The sequence below is a fragment of the Lacerta agilis genome, chromosome 2 (genome assembly GCF_009819535.1).
Source record: "Lacerta agilis isolate rLacAgi1 chromosome 2, rLacAgi1.pri, whole genome shotgun sequence".
NCBI classification, from domain to species: domain Eukaryota; kingdom Metazoa; phylum Chordata; class Lepidosauria; order Squamata; family Lacertidae; genus Lacerta; species Lacerta agilis.
In genome coordinates this window covers 20,477,435-20,502,537 of record NC_046313.1, presented here as the reverse complement: position 1 = coordinate 20,502,537, position 25,103 = coordinate 20,477,435, and the positions used below count along the sequence as shown (strand labels likewise).

General features: G+C 40.0%; 1 protein-coding gene across 1 annotated transcript; it reads right to left on the bottom strand.

Moving 5' to 3' along the window:
- Positions 1–8,071: 8,071 nt before the first annotated feature.
- Positions 8,072–21,765, bottom strand: PSMD12 (proteasome 26S subunit, non-ATPase 12). The gene is made up of 11 exons (XM_033138877.1): positions 21,564–21,765; positions 19,134–19,193; positions 18,546–18,674; positions 15,713–15,820; positions 14,348–14,452; positions 12,264–12,413; positions 11,992–12,126; positions 10,697–10,809; positions 9,965–10,139; positions 9,262–9,339; positions 8,072–8,521 (listed from the first exon to the last, which is right to left on the bottom strand). Exons 1-11 carry the CDS (start codon positions 21,669–21,671, stop codon positions 8,312–8,314), a joined length of 1,371 nt encoding a protein of 456 aa, XP_032994768.1. The 5' UTR covers positions 21,672–21,765; the 3' UTR covers positions 8,072–8,311.
- Between the last annotated feature and the right edge of the window lie 3,338 nt (positions 21,766–25,103).

The window sequence follows — 25,103 nt, the reverse complement described above, 5'->3', positions numbered from 1 at the left end:
AAGATTTATTAATTCTTCCTCTCTCTCCTGAATAGTCCGCAAGGTGTCAGTTTTATGGCCTCACCAATAGTTTGAAGATGGCGCAAGCCATTGGCCATTGTGGGTCACTGTTCCAATGGTTTTTAAATACCCCTTTTCCTCGTGTATATTGAATATGTGTATGTTGACTTGCGCTAAAAGGATATTTAAGTTTGGTAAGCTGGGCATTTTTTTTTAAACCACTCCATTACATTGAGATGTTCTGTTGACATGTGCAAGAGACAACTTGGCTGAAAGCGTGTGGGTGGGTTTGCATGTGATATTTTCTAATATTCTTCAGCAGCTGTGCCAGATAATCATTTGGTTCCACACACCTTCTCAATCCCCAGAGAAGTCAAAGAAGCCCTGCCAGGTATCTTCAAACTTACCCATTTCTTTTATTTTAATGTAAGCACCTTTCCCATCGACCAAAGGCATCCAGAAGTAACAGGACCAGCAGTTTATGCCCAGTCCCATTTTAACTCGTTTTTTCATGATCAGCATCTTAAGCATTTAGAGGTTGTTATTTGTATGCTTTAAGATCTCGTGCTTATAGCAGTCACTTGTTATACCAAAAAGAAAATAGTATCCTACACCAGTGAGGAAAAGCACAGTGTCTGCTAATTGCAGTCTTCAAAATGCTGAAGTCATTGGAATTATTTAGATATATATAGTTTGACGATATGATGTTAACTGCATTTAGAAATGCAGAACCAGACATTCTAAAAAGTATTTTAAGTTAAATATGTCTAATGTGAAATGGAGTCAAATAAGCATTTTCAATTAAAATGCTAACATTCAGAATATGCTTCTTATTTCTATGGGCTATAATCTAATACAGAGTATACTTGAGCTCATAGGTATTTTATTTTTTTGTTTATTAACCTTTTTCTGTTATTATTCTAGATACAGATACAAATTTATTAGAAATGATTGAGTATTTTATAAGCACAACGTTTATCAGAAGGAAAACACAAAATAAAAGATTCCTTCTATAAATATACTTAATCTCTCCTCCTGAGGTTTCCAACAGCTGGTAATTTGAGCATAAAGTACATTAAAACATTCCCTCTAGTCTGTGCCATTTCATATTCCAAGTGGTTTACAGTAAAGGGCTCAGGAGCTCCAACTTCTTTCCCTTCCCCAGTCATTGCTACTGTCGTTTAATTTGTTTATTTTTAAAAGTGTCTAAAGGAGACCTTGTCCATCCAAAGTATTAGGGGAAAGGGTGTTCTAGGCGCCAAGATTGCTGCTCTTTATCTCTGTGCTGTCGATAGCAAGGCAAAGTCTCAGACATGACAAAGCGGGGGGGGGGGGGCGTTCTCCCAAGTGTGTAAGAGCCAATAAACTTCAATGGAGCCCTGCAATTATTTGCTATGGAGAAGCACAACACTGCAATTTGCTATTACTACTATTCTACAGATGTCACTTGTAATTTTCACAGCAGGAGAAAATGCATCACCTGAAAGAAAAAGTATGTATTAGCTCTCTAAAACAACAACAACAACAACAACCACATTACAAGCGAACCTGCTCAAAATCAGGGCCAGATTTAGCTTTGATGAGGCCCTAAGCTAATGAAGGTAATAGGGCCCTTTATATATCCAGCTATCCTTTGTCAATAACAAATTGTCACTGATTTTTTGTGCAGAATGTAGGCACCCCATATATAGAAATGAGTAAAGCAGTGATATTTTAGGGAGCAGGCGCGGCCCATTACTTACATCATAGGAGCCTACACAACACAAAACAAAACACTGTTGCTGTATGTAGGTTTTATTTTATTTGGGTTTTTTTATCTTATATTTTGGAAATGTACATCAGGGTTTCTCCCTTTATTTTTTGGGGGGTCCCCCAAGAGAGTGGGGCCCTAAGTTATAGCTTGTTTAGCTTATAAATAAATCCGGCACTGCTCAAAATATTTGACAACCTACTTGTATCACTATATTGTGAGGCCTGAGGTAGCGACAGGACACACAGTTAAAGGAGGTGGAAGAGGAGTCTTTGTGGAGAGGCAAAGGGGTGGAGTGCCCTAACTTTTGTAAAATGTTTGGGAACTAATGTTGCTTGTTTTATGCAAGACCCTGAAAATACACACATTATCCCTACATATCACATTTTGGGGAAACCTTTGACCCTCCAGACGTTGCTGATCTAAAACTCCCATCATCCCTGATCGTTGGGCCATGCCTGCTAGGACTGATAGGAATTCAGCAAAATAAGGAAGATTCAAGGTTACCCAATCCTGCCTTGCAGAGTCAAGATACACAGTAGGGCAATGTGACCTATCTATTAGGACTAACCAAACAAAAATAATGAGCGAGCTTTTAAGAGCTCTGATTCAGACTGGATATTAAGCAAAATTAGGTGGCAGTGTGGAGGAGAAAATGTGTGTGTGGGGGAGGGGGAGCTGGCATAATATTAAAGCCCAAACATATGCAGACTGAAACAGGCTTCAAATGGATTCCACGAATTGTTGTGCTGCCTTGGATTAGATTAGCTTCTGCGAAGTGCTGAACAGATTTTCAAGTTGTCCTGAGGGCTCTTGTAATAGAGAAACAAAAATGGTCAGTTCTGGATCTCGCAGTTACTCAGATCTGCCTATTCAGAACACGCAGGTCCTGCAGAAGTCATAGAAAATAAACAGAGAGAATATAATATGTTTGCAAAGCTGGAAATTAAAATTTAGGTCATCAGTAGGTAAAAAAGTGAATAGAAACTGTTACCGACTTGGACCAAAACCAAGTATTAAATATATATTCAGGAGTTTTTCTTCCTTCTAGAAACAAAGGTTTGCAGGTTAAGGGTTCAATATTGTGTATAAGCAGCAATGTAACATTAATCACTTTTCAGTTAATATTTCCTTGCTCAGTAAAATACTCTGCTCAGTATGCCCAATTCTGTCATAAAACACCAATTGTACTAAGCACCTAGTAACATGAGAGTATACTACATAAATCCCAACACACAACTGAACATGCTTTATTGAAAAATAAACTGAACGACCATCATAATCGGCATCTTGAAAAATTGGCAACACATACAAAGCTGTAAAGCCCACAGGGTAGCATGCAGAGGGCATAATACCGGTATTTCTCATGCCTCCTTCAAGATCCAGTAATTTTTTTTTAATCTAGCAGTGTTTTTATTTAGCTTTTCACTATATCTGTATTAAGTATTGAATTAAAACAATTATTATTACTATTTTAAACACACTCTTGAAAATTGTGAGTTTTGCCTGCAACAAAGGTGGCTAACCTGTTACAGGACTAAAACACTAATAATTCTACCAAGGAGGAGTGGCAGATCAAATTGATGGTTGATGCTGAAATGGCAAAACTTAGTGGAAGAGTAAGAAAAAGAAAGAAAGAACTTTTAACAAAGAATGGGGAATATTCGTAGCTTATTTGAAAAATAAATGTAAACAGCAAAATTCATTAGCAAGATTAATTTAAAGCAAGCAGTTAATCATATTTATTAAGGAAAACGTAGGGAATAAGTTAAAAAATTAAAAAAATATTTTTTTGAAATAAATAAATAAAACACTAATCATTCTTGGGGTGGAGGGCAGATATTTTCATTTATTTTCCTCTTCTGCTGCCACTGATGAATAAATATTCTCACGCCAGTCCAAATAACCCTGCATGCAGCTGCGAAGGATATTCTCTGCACAGTCACCCATAAAACAGATTTTGGGATTACAGGAACCGCAAAGTAAAGCAAACTCAGAAGTGGGGCCAAAGTTCAAAACTTTTTTGGGGAGGAAACAACAACACTGCTTTAGAAGGGCTAAGCTATCCAATGGCTGCAGTGCTAAGCATGCTTATCCATCATTTCACATTTATCCCAATCTTTGCCCCAAAGAGCTACAGGTAGTATTTGGTTATTTATTTTTATTTGCATATTTATAACCTGCACTTTCATAAAAGAAAAGAAAATCACCAAAAAGCATTCATTAAAACATAATTAAAAGCAGAAATGAAATAAACAAATCAGTACAGATTGCTCAACAGGAGAAAAATTTCAAATTGCACATTGCGGGGAATGTTACTGAAGTTAATTTAGTTCTGCCACTGCGATGTAGTGAGTGGAGCATGGCACAAGGACTGGGGAGACCAGAGTTCAAATTTCCATGCAGCCGTGAAACTCACTGGGTGATATTGGTCCACTCAACAACTCCCGGCCTGGCCTACCTTGCAGGGTTGTTGAGAGGGATAACATGGTGCAGAAGGCACAGTGTACGTTATATCACAACGAGCCGCCTGGAGGAAAGGCTGGATATAAATGGAATAATGAATGAATCAATGAATGAACGAATGAGCATGTATTCTCACACCAAGCCTCTGAGCTAGGCTAGTCTGAGAAAAAAATAGTTTCAATGTCACCCAGTAAAGTTTGTGGCTGATTAGGAATTTGAAGCTAGGTTCACATTTTTAAAAAAGGGGGGCAGGATTGTGGGGAGCATTTTAGAACTAGAAAAGATGCATAAAGGTCAACACATAATTGTCTGAAATTTACTACAGCAAGATGTAGTGAGAGCTACTGGCTTATATGGCTTTTAATGGGGGATGAGTGTCTGTCAACAGCAACCACTTGTCATGTGTGCGATATCCAAAATCTCCAGGACCAGCAGTCCTGGGGAGCAACAGCAGGAAAGGTTATTGCCTTCAGGGCTTTCTGGAAAAGGTGTGGGGTTGGCCATTGTGGAGGAGCAGAATTCTGGACCGATCCAGGTGGCCTATTATGTTCTGTGCATCAAATACGGTAATAGATGCAACAAACTTTAAAATACAGATATTCAGTACAAAACACCTTGCTATATAGAGCAGCAAGATAAATCATCACTGGCATGGGGGGGCAGATTGGAAGCTGGAGGGAGTTAATGCAGAATGGATAGCATCGTGATCTTTCAAAGGAACAAAACAGAACTCTTTAAAGTCCTGGATGATGAAGAAAAGAGTGTTTCAGGGTAACTGCAGTGTTGAAACTTGTTCCCTTTTATCAGTTTAGGACAGTAAAATTTTAAGTGAGTGTTAAGAGCAAGGCTGATCTTGGCTGCCGTTTAAAGCGTTGGCTCCATTGCCAATTCACTCAAAGTGAGAACACACATCGCCTTAATTAAAAGTTTTTTAAATTATTATTTATGAGGTTTTGAGGTGCTAAAGGATAGCAAAGCAAAGCAACCTTTTTATTGACAGTACAGCGTTCGTTTTTAATTTCCATATGCTTTAGTCTCTTTTAAGGAAAATGTGATCATTTTATTAAGAGGCAGAGTATGTACTCCCCCCCCCCCCAAAAAAATTAGCTCATCAAGTAAAGGGAAATGGTCCTTTATATTAAATGTGGATACCAAAGGCACAACTTCTGGTTTCTGCACTTCTTGAAGGCATCTTAATTTTTATAAAATAAGTTTGTTTTCCTACTTGTGTTTTACATTTATTTTCCTGGTTCTGACAGCCATTAAGAATGGCAATTTCTTGTTGGACCTATTTGGATCACTTACTGATCACTTATTATTTTTTAATACCATGGTATCACATCTGCCCATAGGCCAGTCCTACTGTTAACATGCAACTGTAGTCCTGCTTGCAGGCTTCCCATGGGCATCTGGTTGGCCAGTAGAAGATGCTGAACCTCATGTCAATGTCCAGATCTGGCACGGTACAGTATCTGACTTTGGGCTAAAGTGAATTAAGGGTTGCCAACCATAATCCTACACAATTTTGCCCTTATAAAGATGGGCTTGGTGGTGCACGAAACACTGCTGAACACTTGATCAGCTACCAAAGAAGAAATCCTATTTCTGCTGTATACAAATTAACTCAAATTTAAAATAAACCTTTTTTTTTGTCTCGTTTCCCCATCTTACTGTATTTAATACACCACCCTTTCCTTCAGAATTTTAACTGGTTGCATCAGAAATGAAAATGAGTTCAAGTTTAGTGTTTGGAAATGTTGAGTCAAGTTTCTTCAGCCATATAAAAACCATTTCAGTCCGACTCCTGCAGATATTGTCACATATGGTTACTACAGAGATAAGCATGAACTGAGTTTTCCAAAGGCAATTTGTTAGAAGTCCCAGCAAGCATGTTATACCACCCAAATGCCACTGTTTTGCCCAGGCTGCTTGTAGTCAGCACCTCCCCAACCCGTAAAAGTGCTGCTTTTTGGATCCAACAGTTTGTACTACGTGGCTTATGGTTATACTGGTTTCCAATTATCATGAGAAGGATAAAGGACAGATGCAAGATACTGAAACTTTGCCCATTTTCATTGGTAATTGCATTTACCCTCTTGTTGGCTTCGGTTTCTACCAAGAATTACCACATACTTTGCAAAATCCACAGGTTGAATCTGAAGTTGCCCTCCTGCTTACAGAAGCTGTTTTAGAGCTCACACTACATTATCAGGCAAGAGTGAAATCAAGTCACTGGGCTGCTTGTGGTGGTATAGAAACACACACACACAAAATTGCTAATGATCTACCTATTTTCACTCTCTGCAACTGTGTGTGTGTGGTTCATTAGTAATGGCTATTTCCCTCCTGGTCACAGTTCTTGAGTCATTTTTTAAAAATAAGGTATGTTGCACAATAAACATACTGCTCAGTTCCTCATTCAGTCAATGGCATAAACATAGAGCAGGTTTTGAAGTTGGGCAAGTGTACTTCTGCTCACAAAAAAAGGCTTTCAGTCTTCACCTACAGAAACCCCCACCCCGTGTTGTGGGGTGGTTCTGTGGGTATTTTAAGGGTAGAGGGGGGAAAGGAAGGTGCACTGCTCTGCTCACAGGCTGCATTTGATACAACCCATCCTATGTCTAAGATGCCTAATATTGGACAACAGCACCTTAAAAGTACTATGTAAAGTAAACTGAAGCTCTGGTTTATATATATATATAAAAGCACACTATGATTTATATTCAATATTGTTGGTGGAGCTGACGAAAGCCTTGCACAGAACAGGGAAAGAAGCAGTTCCCAGTAACCGCGACCTCAGCACCCCCCCACCCCCATCAGCTTCAGAAAGTTGGAGGGCCTTCTATTAACAGAAGGGCTAATTCCCTAAGTGGAATGGACTACAATCAAGCAAAAATTCATGCTGGTGGAATATTTTTAACGTTGCTTTGTTATACGGTTGTAACCCATCATGCAACCTTATGGTAAACAGTGGCTAAGAAACCCTATAGATAAAAAATTCTGAATCAGTCTAAAGGTGCGGAGTCCAGAACACTTCTGAAAGCAGCAGATATCAAGTGCTGGAACAGACTGAACACAAGTTTTCTTTCTTGTCCCTTCCTCCTGCTGGCAGCCCCCTGAAACACTTCTAAGAATTTAGATCCCAAGAGTTTCTGAGGCACTTACAGCTACATACTGAAGCACCATTCTAAGAACTTTCAAAAACTTTAACGGGAAAATAATTCATTTTACATCCAAATGTGGCTCATCTAGTTTAATTAAAAATGACATATCTTTATAACAGACATATCTGTTGAACATGTTGTAGCAGACACTACTTTGGGGACCACAGCCTAAGCTATATGGTTTTTCTTCAGGTGGAAGTCTACAACAGAAGATTAAAACACCGGCTTCACTAATTCACATTCTGCTTTCATTTTAAAGTCTTAAGAATAACTGAAACAGTCTAGATAGTTATCGAGACAAGATGAGCCACCTGAAATTATATACGTAGTCTGCTTGTGGTAAAATTACTCAAGTGTTACTGTAGCAAAGATACAAGTCAAACAAAAGACATTTATCCATAGGAAATTGAAAATAAGGTACAACTTGCTCCATGCTGCCTTTGTTAGGTCACATTCTGCTATAAAACTACCATTCCACAACATTGGAATGAAAATGGGAATTCAGTTCCATACCTGACATTTCTAGACACAATGGTACTTAAGGTTAACACTGAAGTATAATCTTGTTACATTTCTTTATAAAAGAAAACATTACAACATACTTATACACCTGGAAGGGTAAGATGATCATTGAGATAGACAACGCAAAAGTATATGCAGGACAAATGAGGGCAAACTGGGATAAATCAAAGGCCATTTCCATTACACGGGCAATACAATTTTATTGTGTTTTTCCATCAATTGCAGCAGAAAAGTGTTATAAACCAAATGAATAATCAAAGGAACTTAATTCTCAACAATTCTTCAAGAGAGATTATGTTCTAAATTTCACCTGGAAGAAGAGATGAAAAAACCAAATATACAGTGGGATAAAGTCTTTTTCTATAACCAATTCAATGCCTCCCTAAAGCATTAAGGTGACTGAGGCACCTTACTGCAAGTTATGTATCATCTCCTCTTTGGCAATGAGATGTGTAGTTTTATTAACTAGAGCCATCAGTGAATTGAGCTTGTGAGACCAGTCATTGAGCAAGTTATTTGGGTCCTTGGGTCTCTGAAAGTTGATAATTCCTGCCAGCCTATCTACTTTTGCAAAGATGGTCTTATTCACCACTAAGTTGGACAAAAATTCTTCAGATTCCTGTAAAGCAAACAAACAGCACTGAATTAGGTGATAAAATTTTAAAAATTGCTTTGAGTGACATTCTATTGTCTCTTAGGGGAATTCTTCAAGAGAAAAGGGAGTAAATAAATAAATAAATAAATAGAAACATGACAAAGATATTCAGACTTTGATTTTGTTCCACTGAAATGAATACAATTCAACTTCATTGGTTTGGCTATCTCCTTCTTATGTCAAACAGTTCTTTAAAAATTGTGTCTCCAGCAATGCAACTATATCGAGCGTTCTCAAACCAGGATGCAGCACATAGGAAAAGTACTATTGCATGTCAAGGAAATCTTGTGTTACACAGGCCAAAGTTATATTTGATAACAGTGTTGCAGAAAGGTTAGCTGGTTAAGAGTGCATTTGAGATCATGTAATTCCATATAATGTCTTTTGCAACACATGTTGAAGAGCAGGTTCAACTAAAAAATTCAAACAAAAGTGGTTCCCAAATAACCCCACCCCACTTAAAAATTGCTGAGTCTTGACAGACCACTTCAAGAGTTTTCTGCCTGTTGTAGCAACTGCAAAATGCTGTATGATTTTCAATTGTATTTTTAAAATGCTCCTTATATTTCTTATATTCTATTTTACTGTATTTACTCTAAGCTCTCTTCACAGGCACATCATGGACCACCTGAATGAAACCTGCAGACGGCAGTTTTGGAAAGGGGATGATACAAAAGCCCTCAGCAATTCTGAGAATCACTTACATCAATTGATAAATCCAGAAGTTGTGCCATTCTCTTCATGGTAATTCTGGTGTAATATTTTGCCATTATTCTAATATTCTAAAATAAAATAAGAATAGAAGGTGATCGTAAAGTAGCAGTTGAAATACAAAAAATAATATGCTGTAATGAAATCAAGGGCTTATGTAGCACAAGCCAAGCAATTATGTAGTTTTGGTATTTGAGGAAGTATGTAAGACACCCTCAGAAGGGACTATATAATAACATAATAAACCTACCTTAATCCCCAGTGGATGTAGGTTTTCTAAAATATTTTATACACTTATACAGTAGTACCTAGGAAGTCGAATGGAATCCGTTCCGGAAGTCAGATCGACTTCCAAAGCTTTCAAAAACCAAAGCACAGCTTCTGATTGGCTGCAGGAAGATCCTGCAGGCAATCAGAGGCCGTGGGATCCCCACCGGATGTTCGGCTTCCAAAAGAACATTTGAGATATTATATTTTGTGTGTGTGTGTGTATGAGAAGGGTCTTAACACTTTCCTAGAATGTGTTAACTACATCCTGACTTGAGCAGAGGGGGTGTCAGTAATATATTCCCCAAAATAGTTCCTGACAGCCTTTTTTTTTTTTAATAAAAAACCATCATTTTATAAATAGGATGATTGTCAGAAATAGTATTCCTCCTAGTCCTAACTTGTTGCTAGACAGCAGATTGAACTTACATGCTCCACAACTCTGTTTTTTAAATCTTTCCATCGCTTTTCACCTTCCTCTGTGTAACCAAACACATCTGTTGCAGGACTTTCTAGAGAACCTTCCCTTAATTCTTTTCCATATTCCTCAACCAGGGCAGTCCAACGCATCAATTCCATAGTGGTAAATAATTTCAAAAGATCTCTGTTGGGGGGGGGGGATGAAAAAGCCTCAGTAAATTGTTGGTTGACAAAGTTGTTCTGCTTCACCTTAACATAGGTTTGCCTTTAAGAATTCTGCCAGCATTACCAATGTATTTAATACAGCAGTTTCTCTTTTATTATTAATATATTAGAAAACTAATTCAGAGAAGTGCACTGACACAGTATACAGAAATGTATGTCAACGTTTACTGCACAATGTACCGGTACTTCAAGGATGCCAGTTCTGATTTGGTTTGTTATAAATAATATGTGAAAGTTTGTGAATGTAAATCCCTACTTGTATGTGTAATAGCAGGGTACAAACTCCTGAGCCATTTTACAAACTGTAAATTAGGGGTGGACAACCTGTGGCCCTCCAGATCAGCCAGAACGGCCAATGTTCAGGGATGATGGGAGTTGCAATAATAGTCATAGGTTCTCCACCCTACCTTAAATAAACATTTTGATTGGTGGCTTTCACAACATTTCAAATGTCACACCAAATTCTACAGGGATTGTTTCTCAGTATACTAGCATGCCAACAAGAAAGCTACATACTTGTACTTAGGAATGTCTTCTAGTTTTTTATCAGTGCTTATTCTGTGTACCAGGTCAGACTGTTCATTGTCATAAGGTGACAGGATAACATAGAGAACAACACTCTTCAGTGCCTGTTTAAAAGAAGTTAGGAAGAAACTTGATTTTGTAGTTGAACAAGAGGCAGCAATGCAATAAAGCGAACACACAAAGCTGAAATCACCAGCTTGATCAGAATAAGACAACCTATGCATCTAACTTTCTGTAATTTATGGAGGGTTATAGCCAATGGCTACACAAAGAGAAATTAAGAGAATGATTGGCTGCATGAGCTAACACCTGCCTGTGCAACCACTGGATACAACCCAAGGTACTAAAATTGACTCCACCTTATAGGATCACACAAGCAGGGAGCTGCAAGATGTTACATCGGTCATCAAATCCAATCTTGTGTTGCAAGCAGGAATATTATTTAGAACCAGCATTTTAAAATTATTATACATCCCTTGCTCTTTAGGGACATCCTAGATTTTTTTTTTAATGGAAGTAATGATTCATGTAAGAAAAGTAACATGCAAACAGTAAAAAGGCAGTCTTGCATTTAAATGAATTCCTTCCTTTGGAAAGCTGCAATGTAAGTTAGCAGTCATTAATTCAGCCCCCACCCACAGCCTGAAGTAGGACTATACTGTTTGCTTGATCTGCACACTTGAATTGGATGACAGAGATTTTCCAAATATAACCAAAGCAAGGAAGATAATTCAGGTGATGCTGGTTTCTTGACACAAGTGCAAAAGTGGGAGCAGACTACAAGGAGTTCTTGCCTCCTTAGCAGCTTTCTACATCTCACATGTATAAGAATCAGGCCCATTTCAGATGCTTACTGAGTAGACACTGCAGTGGATAGTGGTGGAGTAAAAGCCCAAAGATAATGGAATGCTGAGAGATCCTACCCTCTCATTACATTATGCAGGCAAGGAAAACAGATATTGTATGTTAGGTTCATGATACATGGGTTAAGGCTGGGATGGGCTAATTGCCTGCTCCTTCTGAAGTTGCAATACCAGCCTGTGACCAATTGATTTTGGGGGGTGGGTGGGTTGTCTTAAAAGAAAACTAAGCCACATGAAGAAATTCAAGAAAGTGAAATCTTGACCACAGTGCAGAAACAGCAGTCCTCTCCAAAACAATAACAAATGATAAAAAAGAAGAATGTTCCGTAAAAAAAGTAAGATATTTCTTTACATGATATTTTTTTGCAGACAATTGAACAGGTTACAGTGTATTTGCTACTTTCTCTTTCTGTCTTTTTTTACCTGCTGCCACTTTTCACCTTCAGCCTGGATGCAAGGAGTATCGTAAATGGCTCTGTAGTGCTTACAAATGGAAAGGTAGGAACCTTCATGTTGATCCAGCTGAATCATTAAATTGTAGTATTTCAGTTTTAATTTCTGAAATATAACACAGTGTCAGGTTAAACACAGAAATGGTTGTAAAATTTCCCCAATGTGACAGAGACATCCATTTAAAACATGCCCATAACATTCCCTCAGCCAGTTTAGTATAAGTCATCCACCACCAGACTTACTTCTGTGTTTTCTTCCTGGAAAAATTTGGTGTTAATTTTTTTGCTAATAATTTGAGTTCGGATATAGTCTTTCACAGCCAGACAAAGCCTCATCTGCTCCAAGATGAACTCCACACGTTCCTTTTTCTCCATGGAGCCATAGGTTTCCACCTAAAATTCAGAATGTATTAATACTTTATAGACCGATATGCAAAACTAAAGCTTGCAATGTACAATTATCCATCAAAGCTGTCTTGCAACTAAATCAAAAGTGTGCAGAAAGATGGCTTCTGTAGGCATGCAAATACAGTTTACATGCCAGCATTTATGCTTCAGTTAGTGTACTTTAAATTTTTAAACTTCAGGTACTGCCGTTCTTAGAAAAAGTTTGAAATTTAAAAATCTTGGGCTGGATTCAACTGAACTGTTGTGCTAGAGAGGAAGCCAGTTCAACATTATTATTAATCATCATTCAAAGCCCATTTGGCTGGTTAAGAAGGGAGAAATGCTTCCACTGACAGAGTGATCATCTTACCACAACACTGAATTCCACTCCCTGATTTGTATGTATTGTTGATCTGCAGATAACTTGTTTTGCATACCCTATATACTGTACATATTTCCATAACCAGACTTCTATTAATTTGTTTTCATCAGACATTATTTCAAGACTTATGAAAATTGACATCAACCTTTAGGAATCTGAAGATGTTTTACCAGCCCTATTATACTAACAGCTGACAAGAAAAATACACCCCTGCCCCATAATATTCAAGTGATTATTTAATTTCTATACTGCTTAATATATTAAAAATTAAGCAATGTGCAGAAAACTGAAGCAACAGACAACTGAAAATATTACAAAAAAGTTACATTAATGCATAGCTGCTATTAATATAAATCAATATCAATTCATTTTCCTTCTGACACACCCTCTGGGTTCTCACCCAGGGTTCAAATAAACTCTCAGAAAGAGAAGAGTTCCTGGAAACAGCAGACATCACCCTAGTCTCTCACTCTAGTCTTGCTTTTTATGGGCAGCCGCAAGAGTGGCTTGGGGGACCTAGCCAGATGGGCGGGGTACAAATAAAATAATAATAATAATAATAATAATACCTTTTAAAATACAACTGGATAATAAAGTCACCTGACACCATTGCAGCCAATAGCTGACGGGTGAAAGCTTTTTCAAACTGTTTAAGGATAGCAAATAATAACATTCTGTGATAAAAGCAATTCAATAACTAATTCCATTTTTTATCCATTTAAGGACAGTAAACTAGAAATTTGTAATAATTGTACTAGAAGTCCAAATGGATCAAGTACATTGCAACATTCAGTATGGGGGGGGGGGCGAAATGTACAGTGGAACCTCGGTTTTTGAACGTAATCCTTTCCAGAAGACCGCAATGAGCGGTTGGCAAAATCCATTGAAACAATGGGAAAGCACACAGCAGAAGCCATTAAACTTTTGAAGTGTGTTCAAAAACGGAAGCAATTGCTTCTGGGTTTGCGGTGTTCAGCTTCCAAAGCGATTGGCTTCTGAGATGCTCGAAAACTGAGGTTCCACTGTATTAACGATTTGTTATCTGTTTAAATACAGTCTGCATAATTCAGCTACAGAACCTTTATTGTTTCTGGTTCTTGACAGAAATCAGTTTAGCACATCAGCTCAGAAAATGAGACTATAAGAATATTATTAGAAAGCTGGCAATCTTCACAGCGACAGCACCTAAGCTTTGCAACGATTTCTACAAAGTGTGCGAAACAGTCCCGACTGAATTTGTCCCATTTTCCAGTCTTGCCGCAGCGTGCGTGTACACACACTCAAGCTCCATCCCAAACCTTTCTAAACAGTCCCACCCACCCCACTACAATGCAGTGAGGAACAAAAGGTGTCAGGAAAGCCCCATTGTGTGGATCCAGCCTAAGATATAAATGCACTGCTGTAAAAGGTATTACCAAAAGCTCCTGGTCTGTTAATTTTTTCCATTTCTACTACAGTGACAATTGAAGCAAGATTTTTTTTAAAAGTATATTTAAAAAGGATTAAAGTTGCAGTACTTCAAACAATGTCATGTATTCCAGCATATATACTCCTTCACCTGAAGTTCTTGCAGAATTGAAGCAGCTTCTTTCACGTCCCCACTCTGCTCTTTTATTGTTGCAAGAGTATTGGTAAGCCGAGCCCTTTCAATTTCAACATAGATCTAAAAAACAAGCAGAAAGCACTTAACTTTATGCACTATGTTTGACCCACACAAGCACTGTGTGATTTGCCTCATTATCACAAACTATGGGGTGGGGGGGAAGCTGGTGATGGCACTGCTTGCAGCCATAGGAATGGGCTTTTCTTTATGGGCCAGGAGAGAAGTGTCCCAACTCCCATTCCACCACAGTGCAAAAATGGGCCACAGCACTACTGCTACCAAACCAAGGGCTGCACTCTCAGTGTGGTGTAGTGATTAAGAGTGGTAGACTCGTAATCTGGTGAACCGGGTTCGCGTCTCCGCTCCTCCACATGCAGCTGTTGTGACCTTGGGCTAGTCACACTTCTTTGAAGTCTCTCAGCCCCACTCACCTCACAGAGTGTTTGTTGTGGGGGAGGAAGGGAAAGGAGAATGTTAGCCACTTTGAGACTCCTTAGGGTAGTGATAAAGCGGGTTATCAAATCCAAACTCTTCTTCTTCTTCAATAAACAGGCCAGCCCCCCTCCTGACTCCCCCATGTAGGGCTCAGCCGTGACAAAGCAGCATCCCAGGATTTGTCAGAACACAATTAGGAAAAATTAATGCCCAAGGCCAGGCTTCCTTAACCTCGGCCCTCCAGATGTTTTTGGCCTACAACTCCCATGATCCCTAGCTAGCAGGACCAGTGGTCAGGGATGATTGGAATTGTAGTCTCAAAACATCTGGAGGGCTGAGGTTGAGGAAGCCTGCCCAAAGCTAACAGGGAAGACCTTAGATAATCTTTTTCACTGATTGGGTACTCGAATTAGTGTTGGGTGATTGGGTACTCCAAAGATGACATAGAGAGGTACAGTGGTGCCTCGCAAGACGAAATTAATTTGTTCTGCGAGTGCTGTCTTATAGCGAAAATTTCGTCTTGCGAAGCACCAACGGGGGAAGAGCAGTTTGACGAAGAGGGGAAAAAATCACGGAAATTTTTTGTCTTGCGAGGCAAGCCCATAGGAAAATTCGTCTTGCGAGACAGGCTTTCGCTAGCGAATGCCTTTCATCTAGCAAGTTTTTCGTCTAGCGAGGTACCACTGTACAACTCATTGGTGAGATCCAACATCACACAAGTGGACTTCTGCTTGTGTAACAGGATTTCTCCTTCTGCTCTTCCCTCTGCAGTCCCCACCAACAATCGGCTCTGGAGAATCAAGAGGAGCTGCTGTCTTAAGATTCAAGTGTACACAAGGGAGTCATGAAATAAGTGCAAAGTTCTTTAAAAGGAAAAATACTTACCTTTCCTTCCGTAACCATACGCAGTGTATCAATTAAACGCAGTTTGATTGGTAGATCTGTGATCTCTTCAACGTAAGTACAGCACTGCTGGACCATTTTAGCAACAGCCTAATACAAATAATGAGAAAACTTGTAATCCTATGCCAACATAGCCTTACATAAATAGGATTCCCATTTATCCAAACACTGTATTTTATGCCGTTTCATACCTGTCAAAATAGTTAGCAACATTTAATGTGAAAAGGAAGTTACCACTAACTCTTTGCTTCTAGACTTAGATATAAACCACAATGAGCAGACAGCTCTCATGCAGGATTCAGCTCAAATGCTTCCTCCCATTTTCTCACTTTGGCAGCTTTGCTGTAAAGCTGCTAAAATGGATATTTAGTCTAAAAGACATTTTATGCAAAACAACAGGACTTGCCTGTATCCTATAGTGACTTCCACTAGAAGAAATATTTGTTTATTTCTCAGTGAGCAAAGCTCACAATACAGTTAACATAGGCCTTTACATTATATACTAGCACAGTATGTGGCTTTGGTAAATTATAAAAGCTGCGAGCTTCCCCTCCTGTGCAACAAAGGCCTTCCATAGACCACTATTTCAATTTGTTTGTGTCACACTATAAGTATATCAGACTTTTGTTGAAGGTGCCAAATGTCATTGGGGCAAAATATTTTTCAAAAACATTTTTATTATAGAAAAATAGTAAGTTTCCACCAAATTAGGATTTTGGTTTCTTGGATTTTTCCAATACCCAAAGCACAATTTCTTCAGCTAGTGTTACTACTGTGGACCTGATTGAAGAGTGGAACTTGGTTGTCTGTATCACACAGGCACGATGTATCAGATGATTCTCCTTCCTTCATCATCATCTCCCCCAATTAATGTAGCATCTTTTCTCCAAGATGGTTCATGATCTACAATGCTTTACAATACTACCCCATCTACTTTCCCATGCTGATGGTTGATTGCTGTCTTGCATACAGTGCTAAATCGTAATGTAGAACTGCCATAACATGTTATACCCGTAACATTAAACATACACTTTCAAAAGTAGAGTATTCTGAGTATACAACACATATCTAATCTAGTCTTCAAAAACTTTGATGAAGGAAATTTTATTACCTCCCTTAGGCACTCTACTTCAAAGTCTAAATGTTCATAGAGCAATGATGTTTTACTTTATGGATATTTTAAAATTGAACCCATGCAGGCTATTCCCAGAGCTGCAGGTAAAAGTCCTACACGCTGGTCTTTAAATCCAGAACTATCTTCAACATCTTTCATTAAAAATTTGTGCCTCAAGGTGAAATAATTCCTTTTCTTCCTCTTTGTTGCTCTCTCCCTCTTGAAATGCCTCCAATCTGTTGATGATCACCATAGCAAGCAAAGAAACAGAGCAGGCCAGAACATTTTAATAATGTGTGGTGAGACTTTCATCATTTATACCAATACAACTAACATTCCAGGACTCTTTGGTGCTAGCAATGTGAGAAATATGTGCCTCTTTATGTTTCTACTAACAAATGTCTCATATCTTATGATTTTGTTGGAAAATTAAAGAGAATGACCCCCTTTGTCATTTCTCATATTTTTGTATTTGTTTGGTATCTTTATAAAATAAATTTAAAAAGGAAAAGGAAAAAAGCTCAGATATTCAACCTGACAGTCAACCAACCAAGTGAGCATGCCTGGATGGTACTGAACACTTTGAGCCATGGAAATACAGTATTGTATGTCTCTTGTACACTATCATTTATTTTAATCCACTTTCCAGCAAATAGATGGCCAAAGCAAACTAAAATCTATATGAATAGTCATCATTCATTAGAACAAGTTTATTTATTTTTTTAAAAACCCTTCGTTTTTCAAGAAGCTTAAATAGCTGAGAAATAGAGGTTTTACTTCTGGATACAAGAAGTATCAGTCTATCATGCCCCACCCCCCAACCTCCGATAGGACAACAAGTTACCTACACATAACTCTAAAACACATACCTAATTTATCTGTAGAGATTAAGCAGTTTGTTAATCTAATCAACAGTAATAATTTCTGGATGCAAGTGTCTCAAATGTATGGATGCACACATTTTCCACACTAATTGTGGTTTATATCCCTGTGGTGTTGCTCAAAACTAAGAAGCAAGTCTTCCCAATGAAGGAGGGGGACTAAACAAAAGGAAGCATAGCATGCTCTTGCTACAACTGTTGAATAAACGAAGTAGTCAAGTGTACACCATCTAGTAAGATATGTGTACGTTACAAATTTAGGACATCTTCATAAAGCAACCAGGGTTAGAGGGCCTGCAGGACTAGATTATTTTTTGGGGGGAGGGGCGGCCCTTGGCCACAGGGGGAAGAAGACAAACTCCCTCTGAGCAAGCAGGCTGGCATTATTGGATGTTGCCCTAATATATATTCACTCCAAACCTATGCCTTATAAAGCATTTCTGATAAGCCCAAAGCTCTTTTATTGTCTACATTCAGAATATGCATGCATTATTAGGCTATTTTGAATGCTCATTGCCAACTTCACTCTATAAACCACAGCACAATTAAGATGTTCTATTGACAGCTGCCAGGATATTAGTGACAACCAATATTATCAAGAGCAGCAAGGGAAGCCTCCAGTGTACTTGCCACAGGAATAGTGAATTATTAAAAAAACCACCAGCGGCACAGAGACACAACTCCCTTTTTCAAAATGACAACAGGCTGCAACTTTGTAGTATGCAGCACCAGTGTCATGGATTAGAGCAACTGCTGCAAACTGCACACAAACCCTCTGCCCACTACTCTTCTCCTGTAACCCTCCTTAACACAATCTTACCTGCTTTAATTGACTTCTCCTCTTTGACAGAATAATAATATTTTCATTAAGAGCATCCCAGTCTTTAGCGTCATAACACATTTTCACTACAGCAACAAGAATACGAGATGTGGATATCATATCAGAAGCCTAAAAAACAGAAGTATGGACTTCAGCACAGAAGTTTCTACAGTGTAAACACAAAGAAAGATTCCTAGCACTTCCAAATGGAGTAGCAGTAACAAAAAAAGTCACTAGCTATTAATGGAAATTTGTCCTCAACCTTGTAAGACAAGTTGAGGCCCAACACTGGGCACAACACATGGTCCTGTAGGCTGTAGTAACGAAGAAAAACTTTTTTTGCACCCTCTTGTTTCTGCAATCATAGTTATGAGAATGAATAAAAATCCCCCCCATTCATATGCATGCATTGAAAGTCTGGGGAAAGATTCACCATTTTGACCCCTGCAAGAGAGCTAAGTACAATAGGATGGTTAAAAGTAATTACTGTAAGGGGTGACAAATTCAGGCTAGATGATATATTCCATGAATAGGGGGCTTTTAAAACGACCTTTTAAAAAGCAATGTTACTCAGTGTGCTATACTTACAGTTCGAGTCTGTTTTTCCAAGGAAAGCAAAGTCTCGATTGCTTCTTGAAGCCTTCCATCCTAAAATACAAGAAAAAGTACTAAAAATGTACCATATATCCAACATGACATTTAACAAAGCTGAGTTAAAATAGGTTGTCTTTATTGTACAGGTTTTGAAGGTAACAGGGCCCAATCATGGCCAAATCAGTCACGGCCATCAGTCATTTGTGGCCACTTCCCACTACAAACTAGAGGATTTAAATACATTGCAAAATATTGTTTTGTTGGTTTCAACTGGAATTAGACTACAATTCTAACCTCACTTACCCAGGAGTAAGTCCCAATGAATTCAACAGGACTTTTGAATAGGACTGCAGTTAGTCATGACTAGACCAATATTTCTTAAGACTTCCAGAAGTTATAAGAGGCTACTGAAGCCAAGTCTTCAGCCATCATTTATCTAGGTAAGTGTTATCAAAAGCTCTTTTGTGAAGTATGTATGGTATTCATATACACAAGAGGAAATTCATGGACCTAACTGTTGCTGTGCAACCCTTTTTGCCAGATGCAAATTGGATCCCTGACTTTTTGAAAAGCAGTGAACATACTCCCAATTTGCCTGAAATTAGCTAGTTTTCTAACTTGGAAGCCTTGTTCCTTAAAGGGGAAGGTATAAGAGAGCCCTGTCACTGCCTATCCTGTCCCCTGTGTTTAGTACAAATTATGGTAAGCAAATGAAGCTCTACAGTTACTCAGTTGAATCCTGAAGCAACAATCAGTTCCCTCATTCCCATTAGGGTGGCAGAAGGGTAACCTGTCCTTTACCCACCTTAGAGGACCAGCATCCAGAAATTTATCACAGCCCAAAAACAAGTTCAGCTACAATTGCTGCTTACCCTGTTTGCTGGGAGAAGACAGCAGACTAACAGTATCCCAACCAAGAAAAAGAGCAGTGGAGAATAATAACAATAATTTTGTTGTTTATACCCCACCCATCTGGCTGGGTTTCCCCAGCCATGCTGGGCGGCTTCCAGCAAATATAAAAAATACTAAAATGTCAAACATTAAAAACTTCCCTGAATAAGCCTGCCTTCAGATGTTTAAACTTGCCTGCAACTTCCAGCTAAGAGGAAGGAAGAAGCAAATAATCCCAGTGAAGTAGTGACAGTACTTTGGAGAGTAAATGACAGGAGCATCATTAGAATATATTCTCAATTAGCTATTTTCACTCTAGAAATTAAAGCCACTATATTGCTTCTTGTACTATTGTCATGAGCCCCAGTGCTATATATTAGAAAATGAATAGAAAATACATTAACTCTCCTACAGAAATAAAAGGTGCATTCACTCCTCCCTTGGTATCTCCTGTAACTATAGTCAATGCAGACTTGCAACAAAACTAAAGGACCATTCTAAACTGTGCAGCACACACCATGGAGTTATGTACCTCCAAGAAATGGTTCAGAATCAGAAGAATATTTATTTGCATCAGCCAATAGCCATAGCAATATGGTTAAAAAGAGCCACAGAGGTTTAAAAGTACCCACAACTGTTAGGAAGGACACTAAGGAGAAACTTTGTATTGATTAGTCTCTCAGGATAACCATAGGCTGAAAGCAAGATAAAGCAATTCACAGTACAGTACTGTACTCTATAGGCTTTATTTAATGCAGCAAACATTTGCAACAGTGCACATTTTGAGCTATGTGTTAATCAAATTCCAAGAACAGCACTGTAATCCAAAAGAAGATTTGATTACTTATGCTGCCCCGATCTATCTATACATGTCAACTCGAGATGTTCAGTGGGGCTGCAGCCTTATTCCGACCATTACCTAAACCTACTATGCTCGCAAACCCTCTCCCTCCGTCTTTTTGCCTATTTCCATTCTTTCAAGCTACTCAGGTCCAACATTCTAATTTTGGGCGCAAGAGGCTGTCCCGGTGACACAAAGCTATCGCGACCAGCACAGCCCCTTAACTGAAGATTGGGAGGCCTCCCTTGCTCAGAATACCGGGGAGGGGGGGTGAGTGGGGGAGGGGCGCGCGAAATGGAGCAGCTTCATCCCGGTTTTGAACCGCAAAAATGTCTCTCGGATTGTGCTGCGGGGGAAACACTTTCTGCGGCCACCCCGTTCGCCGCCCAAACATGCATGTCCCTTTCGCAAAAGGAGCCTCCCGTGTGGCCCCAGCTGCCTGAGCAGCGGAGGAAACTGGGCCCGTGACGATAGACCTTCGTAGCCGTCGGGTCATCCTCGGGGGCGACGCGGCTTCGCCCAACGCCGGCGATCCCCTTTCCCGAGAGCCCTCCCACCCGCGCCGCGGTCCTCCCTTGGCTGGACGGCGGCGACCTTCCCCTCTGGGCCCAGCTGCCGCCGGCTCTGAGCGACGCGGCCTAGGTCGGCCCGCCGCGCCATGACTCAGCCCCTCCTCGGCCCAGTCCCCTTACCCGAGCCATCTGCTCGCACTCAGGCAGGCGCTGGTCTACGGTGGCGCTGTAGTCCACCTCCATTTTCACAATGCGGCCATCGGCCCGCTCCGCGTCGCCGTCCGCCATGGTGGGCCCGCGTCCGGCTCCGAGTCTCCCGCAGCTTCTTCACAGGCAAAACCGCTCGCTCGGTCTCCCTCAGAGAGACACAGACACTGACTCACCGGAACCGGAAACCCATAGGCGCATAGGCGATTACAAGGACAGCTATCCCGGGAGGGCCCCTCCCTTTCCCTGACCTCTTCCCCGCTCTGCTCTGAGAAAAGAGCAGCAGCAGCAGGCACTGCGAAAGACGCCTAAAGCAGGCTCGGCTGTTCTTCCCGCCTCGAGTGATGGGGTCCTTCTTCGGGGTGAGAGGCGGAGGCCAAGAAGACGGAGCTGAAAGCTGAGGGGGTTGAAAATGCCCCATGGGACACTTTTTATTTTTATTTTAACCCCAGTAAACTGACATCAGCTGAGACACAAGCTGCTGCTAATAATAATAAAAATAAAAATGCACTTCAGTGACAAAAATCTGTAGGTATATTGGGATTATTATTATTATTATTAGACCCAGGTACTTTTGATGTACAAAAGTTTTATCGTGTTTTTAATATTCTGTTGAGGACCGCCTTGAGTGTTTGTGGAAACCCATCCAGATGGGCGGGGTATAAATATATTATTATTATTACAAAAAGAACATTGTCAATGGCAAGCGGTTGGAAATTTGAGGAGGCTGCTTGCCTACCGTGCCTTCTTCCAGAGGCTTCATAGTGCAACCTACACTCTGTAAAAAAAACAAAAAAAAACCCACAATGAAAGGGCCCTGGGTTCAGGAAGGATGTTGGCCGTTATAAAGTCTTGTCAGCCATAGCTGTCAATCCTCCTTGCTGTTTCCCAATGCTATAATAAGGGAATTTCCCACAAAAAAGGGAAAGGTTGACAGATATGCGTCAGACGGGCTACTTGGAAAGGAAAGGTTAGGCCTGTTTCTGTTATTATAGAAGGCCTTGCTCGTTTTCAGAAAGGAGGGCGCTGAGAAACACCCTGTTCCGTTCTGGATACGGACACTCGCTGTCCCCAGAGTGCCCCACTGAAACGAATTGATTTTTAAAAAATATATGACTCGTTAGATTTATATATAATTGAGGATGCGGCTCAGTTAGGCACTTTGATTTCAGGGGGTCTATACTCCAAAGAGCCTCGCACCTCATCTCGGTGACGCATCACCAGTTCCGCGTGCAAGAAATTCCCATTTCAATCCCTGGCAACCCCCCTGGGTAGGACTGGAAAAGGCCCTTGTCTGAATTGTTCTTAATCATGGTGACAATACTGAAGTAGACAGATTCTGTGAGGCTGCTTCCTAGGTTCCTAATCAGCAGCATAAGCAGTGTTTTGTTTTGTTTTTTTGGCATGCCTAGACAGGTACAGGAGGGTCCAATGGCTAGGAACGTGCTGTCCTGCTTGTACTATGCTGCTGCGCATGATAGTCCTTGGTTCAGTAGCGAAGAGATGAAAAGACGCCGGAGTACAAGAAGTTTCACACAGTGGTGTAGGTAAGGTACACCACACAGATTTCATACATAGCATTTACAATCCATTTGCGCTTTCCCTCCTCCTGCTGGATTGCATGTGTGAAAGGCAGAAATGCAGTTTGAAAAGCTCTCGTGAGATTTCTGTAGTTCCAGGCTTGTTTACCCAGGGTTTCCTTTTGAGAATGAGGCATAGAGGAGACTGTGGTGTCTTTGTGATATATGGTATATTTACACATATATACAACCTGAGCCTATGATGGAGGGGTTCACAGCATTAACTCCCCCAAGAGGGTCTTGCTTTTCCCGCAGATGCAACTATTAAAAGAATCACAGAATTGTAGAGTTGTGATGACCCTGAGGGTCATCTAGTCCAACCCCCTAAGCCATTCCTCTCTCTAGATTGCTGACTTTAACAGCCTGCAACATCCCCACCTCCCCCGCATCCAGCCCACTCTAAAACTCTAAACCCTGCCCTTTGTTCTTCTAACTAACTATGAGCTGAAGGAAGTAGGGGCCCCCTCCCATTTGTTGTCTGGCACACGGTCCCTTCTCATTTAGCTTTCCTACTGGGACATGGGTGGTGCTGTCGTCTAAACCACTGAGCCTAGGGCTTGCTAATCAGAAGGTTGGCGGTTCAAATCCCCGCGACAGGGTGAGCTCCCGTTGCTTGGTCCCTGCTCCTGCCAACCTAGCAGTTCGAAAGCACACCCAAAAGTGCAAGTAGATAAATAGGTACCGCTCCGGCGGGAAGGTAAATGGCGTTTATGTGCATTGCTCTGGTTCGCGAGAAGCGGCTTTGTCATGCTGGCCACATGACCCGGAAGCTGTACGCCGGCTCCCTCGGCCAGTAAAGCAAGATGAGTGCTGCAACCCCAGAGTCGTTCGCGGCTGAACTTAAACTGTCAGGGTTCCTTTTACCTTTACCTTTTTACTGGCATATTACCTTCCTGTTGTCTTCCAAATGTTCAATCACCCCAGGCAGTTTCCTGATCAAGAAACTGGCATGGCTTAACATTTGACTTAATTAAATTCTAACCCCTACTGGACCCAGAAATTTGGGGGAATCTGGTACCCACAAACCCCTAACAATATATTAAAAATGAGTTTGCTAGACTTGACAAAAAGGGGAAGTTACTGCTTAAGAATATCTTACTTGTATTTATAGTTTATGATTATTTTAATACTGATACTATTTTGTACTCTCTCTCTCTCTCTCTCTCTCTTAATGCCTTGCTAGTCTAATCCTGTTTACTCAGTATGTTTAGTGGGACTTGCTCCCAAGTAAGTGTGTGTAGTGTTTCAGCCTTATTTATCCAATCATAGTAGTTAAATGATAAAACTGAGTGGATTTGTAAACTACTTTAGTGTTTGTTTGTGAGAGCTTTTCCCTGTCTTTTTTGTTGTTTTCCTTTCTTTTTTCCTTTCTTCAGGGAAGTAGGAGTGTACTTGTAGTTAAAAACATATTACAGTGGCCATTACTTTAAAAGGAGGGGGCAAAACTGCCTGTTAGATTATCCAAGATATTAAAAACCACATTCCTGTGCCTTGGTCCCCCCCCCCCCCCCAGTTTTCCCAGCTTTGAAAAAATGTTCAAGTCTTTGGCTTTCTGTTTCTTTGCCAAAAAACCATGTTTAATTTATGTGGTGGTTCTACTTTGCAATTTCTTGACATTAGTGTAGTCTACTAATTTTCTTTACAAACGTCAAGGTCAAGTTTGATGACAATTCTGTTTCACTTTGTTACTCTGTTTGTCCATCGTAACATAAACCTGTATAACCTGCCCAGTAAAGTCGTTGTAAGGTTAAGATACTGATCTATGCAGAGATAAGCTTAAGCCTGTTAATTTCTGTATGGGCTCAGAGTGTAACTCTACTTCATTCTTGACTGCCTGTGCCAGGGTAGATGTAAATCAATGACTTGAAATAATAATACATCAGATATTTTTATTTAAATTGGATAATTAATTGCTAATAATTTACTGCTGCAA

Coding starts and splice junctions, on each gene's coding strand:
- PSMD12 (XM_033138877.1), bottom strand. CDS start 21,671: ATGGCGGACGGCGACGCGGAGCGGGCCGATGGCCGCATTGTGAAAATG. Junction 14,453..15,712: donor GTATGGTTACGGAAGGAAAG/GTAAGTATTTTT, acceptor CTTGTTTTTTAG/ATCTATGTTGAAATTGAAAG. Junction 10,810..11,991: donor AAGGTGAAAAGTGGCAGCAG/GTAAAAAAAGAC, acceptor TCTTTTAAACAG/GCACTGAAGAGTGTTGTTCT.